General features: G+C 39.6%; 1 protein-coding gene across 1 annotated transcript in view; it reads left to right on the top strand.

Annotated features, from left to right (window-relative positions):
- The first annotated feature begins 232 nt into the window (after nucleotides 1-232).
- The window catches only part of LOC101630277 (retinitis pigmentosa 9 protein-like), an 11,254-nt gene continuing 3,022 nt past the window's right edge, over nucleotides 233-8,464 (top strand). The window contains exons 1-4 of the mRNA XM_012720755.1: nucleotides 233-291; nucleotides 4,966-4,996; nucleotides 5,783-5,912; nucleotides 7,619-7,710. Of these exons, the coding sequence (XP_012576209.1) occupies nucleotides 233-291; nucleotides 4,966-4,996; nucleotides 5,783-5,912; nucleotides 7,619-7,710 (312 nt within the window). The remainder of the gene's footprint in view (nucleotides 292-4,965; nucleotides 4,997-5,782; nucleotides 5,913-7,618; nucleotides 7,711-8,464) is intronic.

Genomic DNA, 8,464 nt, shown 5'->3' with positions numbered 1-8,464 from the left:
CACGCGGCGGGGCGCCCCCGAGGCGACGATTTTTAGTCCCTGGGCTGCGAGGGCCGTGTGGACCTCCAGTTAGAATGTGGGGGTCAGATGCGTGCGAGAGCGCCTGGGTCTTTTTCCCACTTTTCACTCAAAGGGTCCTCGGTGAACTGGGTCCGACACAGCCGTTTCTTTTCATCCGCTGCTGTTGAGAAGGAGAGAAAAGCCAGGTCCTGGGACGGTAGTGTGCTGAGAAATGGAAGGCGAGGCCAAGGAGCTGCCCCTAAATATTGGAAAGGTGGCTGTCAGGTGGAGGTGAGGGCAGATGGCAACAGGATTAAGGTGGGATCTAGAAAAAGACCAGGTTCCGCTCTAAAAGAGAAGCAATGTGACAGTCATAGATTCTTGTTGCTCAGTTCGACCTAACAGGAAGCAGAGTCATAGCAATAGATGCTTGTTGGTGTGCATGGTTTTGGAAGCAAGCAAATCAGGTCCTCCAGCTCAGAAAGCCAGACTGCACCACTAGACTCTTTTTCACAAAGAAGTTTACTTAAAGTGGCCACAAGAGGAGTTGGAGTGCTGACACTCTAAATCCCGCTCCCTGAAAGGTGGGACTGCTGGGGTTATATGTGGGGGCAGGAGAGTTAGGAGGTGTTGGTCCAGGAGGGAGTATAAGGGAGTCACTCCCAGGCCCCAGGATTCAAGGGCCAGTAGGTAGGCACCCTGAGTCACAGTGCTTCGGGGAGTGACAACTCCTTCCTGGCCTAACAAACTCTGACCCTCAAGTGTTTGCCCTCAGTGTTATCAACCTGGAAGGGACAATTTTTGTTAGAGATGTAACACAATCAGTTTTAAGGTTTCTGGGAATGCAGTTGGAGAAAAATATATTTGTTGCTAGTTATAAGTTAATCACTGGGGGCCCTCCCTGATGGCTCAGCGGGTTAAAGCACAAGAGAAGCTGAGAAGCTGAAGCCACTTCAGCGTGAGTTCCCTGCCTGCCTGCTGCTACATGGTGCAGCAGACCTCTCCTGACCTGCCTGCTACTCTCCTCAATAGCATACTACATCAGTGGGCCTGTTCTGTTCCCCACTCTGTCTCTGGTGAATCCTCTCACCGCCTCTGCACCTCTGGCCTGTACCCCAGTTCTGTATGCATAAATAAATCTTTTAAAAAGTTAATCACGAGAACAAGGGTAGTTAGAACTTAATTTTGCTTGGTTCTGTTTAGTTCTAAGTATAGTAGGATAGTTTGTATGTTATTGACAGGAAGCACTTGTGCTTTCCCAGCTCCATAGGGAGAAGGGCAGATTGTAAAGGAGACTTAAACGTTGGGTGGGAAGCTAGACTAATGATCTTTGTATTCTTTCCGAAGATTTTTTTTTCCCCTGCAATTAGCTTTAGAAGCCAAACTTTTCTAATTTGCTTCTTTTGGGGGAATATATCGTTACTTACGCAAAGGCCATCTTGCAAAGAAAGGGATCAAATTCTTCATAAACCTCTGGGAACTTTGACACAACTTGTCAAAGCCTGGTCTGCCCGTTTCCCTGTGGCCCTTACCTGAATTTAACCTACCATGGGGCAGTGTTTGCAAGATACAAGCCCTACAGTGTTGACATCCACTGCCCAGCCCCTTCAGTGAGCTGTCTCTTACACAAGCACATGTTCAAAAACCTCTCTCTAGTTTAAGCTCAGGAAGCTTCAGCTAACCCAGCAAGTATTTTTTAATTATAGGCTGCCAAGAGGTGGTTAATACGATTTATTTTGTAGCTAACACAGCTTTTTCACTGACAAAAAACATATGGTGCCTTCTTTTAGGTAAGGAAGTAGAGGTTCTGTGGTTAAGCCACTGACCTGTTCACTAGCAAAAGGAGAACTAAACTGAGGTATCTGAAACTGACCAGAGGGATTTTGTGCCTTCACAGATGTAAAACTGATGAGGCCATTGCCATGATTGCTAGATTTTTAAATTAATTTTTATTCAGACCAGAGTGACACTTGTTTAAAAAATCAAATATTGGGCCCTTCCTGGTGGCGCAGCGGGTTAAAGCACAGCACTGAGAATCTAAAGCCGCTTCTGCATGAGTTCGATTCCCGCTTGCCCTGGAGGAGATCCACATGGTGTGGCAGACCTCTCCTGACCTGCCCACTGCTCCCCTCAGCAGTGTACTTTGTTGATCTGCCTGTTCTGCTCCCTGTTCTGTCTCTGGTGAATCCTCTCACCCTCTGCATCTCTGGCCTGTACCCCAGTTCTGTATGAATAAATAAATAAATCTTTAAAAAAAAATCAAATATTTTAGTAAAAATACTACAGCATTGGGTTTACCCAACTGTTCCTTTAACCTCATATTCCCTATACAATCCTCCTGATTCTCCAAATAAGGCCACGGCTTCCATGTGCAAACTGTTCTAGTTTTTTCTTCTTATAAATTGCATGTTTATAAATTATATGCTTTCTTTCACTCAGTAATTATAGACATTATTAATTTCTTGTCATATTACATAAGGATTTAATTCTCCACCCATCCAATATAGTTGCATTATAATTTTTGCTAAATCAACTCAAAATGGATTAAGGAACTAGACATAAGACCTGAACCCATAAAATATATAGAAGAAAATACTGGCAAAACATTATACTCTTATAGTGCTTTATAGTCCTATAGTTTTATAGTCCTATAGGGGACTTAAACGCTAGACTAATGACCTTCAAATTCTTTCTGAAGATTTTTTTTCTTCTGTAACTAGCTTTAGAAGTCAAACTTCTTTAAAGAAGTCAGTAACATCTTTAAAAATACATTGCCCAAAGCAAAGATAGTGAAGGAAAGGATAAACATCTGGGACTACATCAAATTAAAGAGCTTCTGTACAACAAAAGAGACATTAACCAAAACAAAGAGACATCCCAGTGATTGGCAGAAAAATTTTGCACACAGTACTAATGATAAAGGACTGATCACAAAGAGCCACAAAAAGCTGATGAAATGCAACAAAAGTAAAATGAACAGGGACCTCCCTGGTGGTGCATTGGGTTCAAGGACAGCACTATGAGGCTGTCTGCAGCATAAGTTCAATTTCCGGCGGGGGAGGGGTCCCACATGGTGAGGCAGAACTTTCCTGACCACTAGCCGGTTGCCTTCAAACTGGCAATCATTTTTCACATATGTCGGCAGCTGTCCCCGTGTTAACTCACACTGAAGCGGCTGCGGCTAGCTTACATTGCTTCATCCTAACCCGTTGCACTACCAGAGATGGCCTATGAAGTATTTTTTTTAGATTAATACATGTGTACATATGTGGATAGAAAGGAAAAATAAAACTCCCATTTATGATCCTAGTTCCCTTCTATAGAAGCAAGCATGCAACTGGTTTCTGAGGTATCCTTCCTGGGGACAGTCTGTGCACATAAATATGTATATATATATGTAAATGGCCATATATAGACTCATGTTCCCAGAGATACAAATAGACACATACCAGTTATATACTGTGGCTCCCTACTCCCTTCATTTTTTTTTTTAAGATTTATTTATTTATGCATACAAGAGCTGGGGTACAGGCCAAAGGTGTTGGGAGGTTAGAGGATTCACCCGAGACAGAGCAGGGAGCAGAACATGCAGAACCAGTGAGATACATTGCTGAGGGGAGCAGCGGGCAGCCAGTCAGGAGAGGTCTGCCACGCCATGTGGGTTAGCTCCCTGGCTGGGGATCGAACTCATGGCGTGGCTGCTAGTAGCTTCACAGTACAGTGCTTCAAACCGCTATGCCACCAAGGAGGGTCCCCCTACTCCCGCTCCTTAAATAAAGATTGTTTAAACTTAGAAGATTGTCCATATCAATATTTAATTCACTCTTTTAGTATTAATGTTTTTGATGATCAAAGTAATATATTTTTATAATAGAAGACCCATAAAAGTAGTCACCCTTCTTACTATCTTGGCGTAGCAAATTGAGATGTCACATTTCCAAACTTCTGGAGTCAAGACACAATTTTAAACCAATTTTCAGTATCCAGACATCCTCAATAAAATGTTCCTTGTAGAGTCATTGAATAGAGCAGGGATGGTCAGTTATCTACATCTTTTTTCATTTTTATTTTGTTTTTGTTCCCTTAGGCATTTGTGATTAAAAGCCAAGCATCAATGCTACCTGTTGAATAGCCAGGAGTGTGTCTGTGTTTAAAAATGAATAAGAGCCTTTGGTGCCTATTTTTCCAGATTTGGAGTCCAGGCATCTTTTCTAATAGTTTCAACAGAGTGTGCAAATAAAAATTACCTGAGAATCAAGCCTGATTTGTATCCTCAGAAGTCCAGGAGTCAGAGAGCTCTTAGTGAAAGGAAACAGGTTCCCACACGGCCCCTCAAGGACATAATCTAATGGCATTCTTCACTGAATGGTGCCTGTCTGCTAGACATAGGATGTAGGTGCAACAAGGTCAATACAGGCATGAAGGACAAAGAGCTGTGAAGCACTGAGCCAGCTCTGCAGGTGGGGCATGTTGGGAGGATCCTGGATTGAATGATTCTGGTAAACTCAGGGACAGAGCGCCTTCACCTCCAGCTTCGTTCCTTCCCCCTGAGCATCTCTCTAATGCTGAGCAAATAACCTACATCACACTGACACTTGGGAACCAAAATTAGCTCATATTTTTATATACACTTACCTATATACAGGTATATTTTTAATATACTTACCTCATTTTTCTGCAGCCTCTAGCTTTCCCTTTTTCTAAAAATAAAGTTCTGGTGCCACATTTTTTCACGGATTTTAAGTTCTAGATCTCAGTAGGATGTGGTATAGCATTAATTTGTAAGTGGTGTCTGACTGCTGGGCACGTTTGTTAACTATTTTAGACATAATGTAGTGTTGCAAATTTTTTACTGAAAATATTGTTTCAATTTTGGCCTGAAGTTGTGCTTGCTCAGTACAATATATCATGTTCCTTTTAATGTGGTTGATGATGGGTTGTTGTTTTTTTTTTTCTCCTTTCTAGTTACGAAAAACCTCCTCCTGGGCTTATCAAGGTCAGTGTGAAGTTTGTGCATATGGTTATCTTCTTTGACATAATTAACTGAGTGCTCAAGCACACCAAGTTGTTATGAACAACAGTTGCAAAAGGTTTTGAAGACCCTTCACGATCACCCTGATCTTCCCTGCAGATGCCAGGCAGCCACAGCTTGTGCATTCATAGAAAGGTGACCCTAAGAAGCCTCCAGCACCTGAGAGATCTTAGCGACTCCCCCCTTCTCTCAGTTGTGACTGCATCTTCTCCAAGCTCTGTTCCTGCTCCAACTCTCCCTGGACTGGCCTCCTGAGTGTCATCAGCTCAGAGATTAATAGATGAAGACACACGAGTGTATCTTTCTAGAGAGTGAGACTTTAAGAAAGCTAAAACAATGTTTTCTGCTCGGTAGCTTTCAATTAAAAAAAAGAGGTTTAGATATGTGTATGTGTATATATAGAGAGAGCTGTATATGTATAGATGTACAGAGTATATTATATATATATATAGTGTATATATATAAATATGTAGAGAGAGAGAGTGTTTTTATGAAGAATATATTTCTGTTTTGCTTCAGTAGTGACTAAGAATAACTTTTGTTTGTGATATAGTTTTTCTGGTAAAATTACTAACATTTTTTTCTATTTGGTATAATGTGGTTTTCTCCCCCCAGTTCTTGTGAGGAAAACTCATGGTGTGACATTGGGATCTCCAGTCCCTGAGAAAGCAGATGATGCGGTGTTCTGAGCAGGAGAAAGAATGTCAGTGCATTTTGTCATACTGTTTTCACGGTGTTTCCTTTCTTTAGGAAGACGAGACCAAGCCAGAAGACTGCATACCAGATGTACCAGGCAATGAGCACGCCAGGGAGTTTCTGGCCCATGCACCAACCAAAGGGCTCTGGATGCCGCTGGGGAAAGAAGTCAAAGTTATGCAGTGTGAGTCCGGAGCTTCAAGTGACACCGCCAGGGCATACATTTTACAAATCCCAGCTGACGAAGTGTCTTCACTTCTCTGATTTAATTTTCTGTGATTAATGTTTTTAATCAAATTTGGGAAGTTTTTGGCCACTATTTTTTTTTTCAGACATCTATTCTGCATGCTGTCGTACTTCTGTTCTGAGGTTTCATTATGTGTATGCGGTGAAATTCAGTGTGTGAATGCTCTGGTATCCCACGGGTCCCTGAGAATGGTCAGTTTTCTTCATTTTTTCTTTCTGTTTCTCAGACTGGATAATCTTAATTGTGACCTGTCTTTAAGTTTGCCTGCTCTTTGTCTGGCAGTCTTTAAATTTGCTGTTAAAACACGATAGTTCATTTTTCATTTTGATTATTGTCTTCATTGCAGGTATTTATTTTTAATGCTTTTTTATAATTTACAAGTCTTTATTGATAATCTCTTGGTGGTACAACATTTTCATACTTTTCTTTAATTCCATATACATAGTTTTAATTAGCTCTTTGAACATATTTATAAAAGATGACTTAAAGCCTTTGCTTAGTAAATTCAATATTTGGACTTACTTTATTCTGTGAATTTGCATTTTTTGGGTGAAGCTGGATATTTTATACAAAATGTTCTGGAAACCAGTTTTACCTTCCCACCAAGGGCTTTTTGGTGTTCCTTTTTGTTATTTAAGTCCTTTTCTAGATTATTTGATTTAGGACAATTTGCAACTATTTTCAGTGTTTTCGTAGAGGTTCTCATCTGGCCATTCTTGATGCATTTTCTTTCCCATCTACTGCATATTTTCAGTAGTTGCCAACATAGAGGAAAACTGGCTCATCGTGGCTATAATCCCTCCTCATACTGCCTGACCTTAGCTGGAGTTGCTTCATGTCCAAACATAGGGTCTCACTTAGCTCACCATTCTCCTATGACTTACTGTTTGCCTCAAATCCAAGTAATTCTAAGTGGATGAAAACATCTGTCAGAAGAAACAAGCATCTTATCCATTCCTGTACTTTGCTCACCATTTCATTTTTCCCACACCTCAGTGTCTGATGCTAAGTTCATAGTCACTAAAATTCCAGAATGTACTTTGCCTTCTATTGGCCTGGAATGTGTGTATGCATTTTCTTATTCTGTCTCCTCTTAGTTCCTTTATCAGGCCTTCTGCTGCTCCTAATGAAAGAAACCTCTTTAAATAGGACAGTTTCCTTTTACAGCAAGAAAAGCATATCAGGGTTTTGATGGTGTCACCATTTGAAAAAAACTTGTGACTTTGCTAAATATGAGTGGTATGTGTGGTGGGTGACAGAGAAAGAAGCTATTTTTCCTCTAATATTTATAGTTATATGTAAAGAATCAAAGACAGTTGATTAATAGAAAAGATTTATACTTTGAAAAATACAGCAAGCTACAATTTTTTTTAAAAATTCTCCCTTTCTAGTACTTTTGCATTTGCTTATCAGTGTTAGCTGGTGGGGTAATACTTATCCTAAAGCTACAAAATTAGTGGATACTTGTGGAAGTAGCATCTCTTCCTTTTCTAGTCTCTTAGATGCTCATCCACTGACTTCATTTTGCTTTTAGAATTGGAACTGAATGAAGAAAAACTTTAATATGATCTAGTAATTCTTTATCTTCATTAAATGAAACTCTGTTATCTTACAGAAATATATCCCTTTTTCTTTGTTTTTAGGTTGGCGTTGTAAACGGTACGGTCACCGAACGGGTGATAAAGAATGCCCTTTCTTTATCAAAGGCAACCAAAAGTTAGAACAGTTCAGAGTAGTAAGTAGAAACCCACCATGTCAATTTATGGTTATCAGACATAGTGAATGTTAATGACTCAGATAGTAATCAATAAACTGGAATTTTACATAAAATATATTCCTAGAAATCTTTTGGGACCAAGTATCTGGGGTTAACAACACACATCTCTGTTAAATTACATTTGTTTAACAAATTATTTCTTCAATAGAAAACTAACTTCTTATTAAAGTATCATTTGTTGGTACCTTGGGTATAATGCTTGTTTTTCTGAATCAGATATATTTACTCAAATTTTTTAACATATTAAAAAATTACGTTTCATAAAACTAAAATCAGGGTCTCAGATTTATCTAAAGATTAGATATCTTTCAGTTATACGTTAGACATGTCTATGTAAATGACATATTTTCTTTAGATGACAATAAAGTAGATCTATTATTTGCTCACTTTATTCTGATAGTCACCACCCAAGATGTTGGGCTGGTGAACACCAAGAACTGTGTGGGCTGAGTGAAACATGCTACTGTATGGATGTAGTGAGATCAGCAGACATCCTCCAAGGTGTTTAAGATAGTTAAAATATTATATTGTGTTTTCTTTTTTTTTTGAGTTTTTAATACAAGATTTTATTAATTTCAAAAATTCTTTATTTTTTTAAATTATTACAAAAGTTTATTTTTATATCATTTTGCACATTTCTTTTTTTCCATTTCGATTGTAGTCCCCGCGGGTTTCCCATCACCAAATCACCCGTGTGCCACCACCATAGTCC

This window comes from Condylura cristata, unplaced genomic scaffold (genome assembly GCF_000260355.1).
Source record: "Condylura cristata isolate star-nosed mole 26May11 unplaced genomic scaffold, ConCri1.0 scaffold00005, whole genome shotgun sequence".
NCBI lineage: Eukaryota > Metazoa > Chordata > Mammalia > Eulipotyphla > Talpidae > Condylura > Condylura cristata.
The sequence above is the reverse complement of the archived record's forward strand: the minus strand, read 5'-3'. Positions and strand labels throughout refer to the sequence as shown.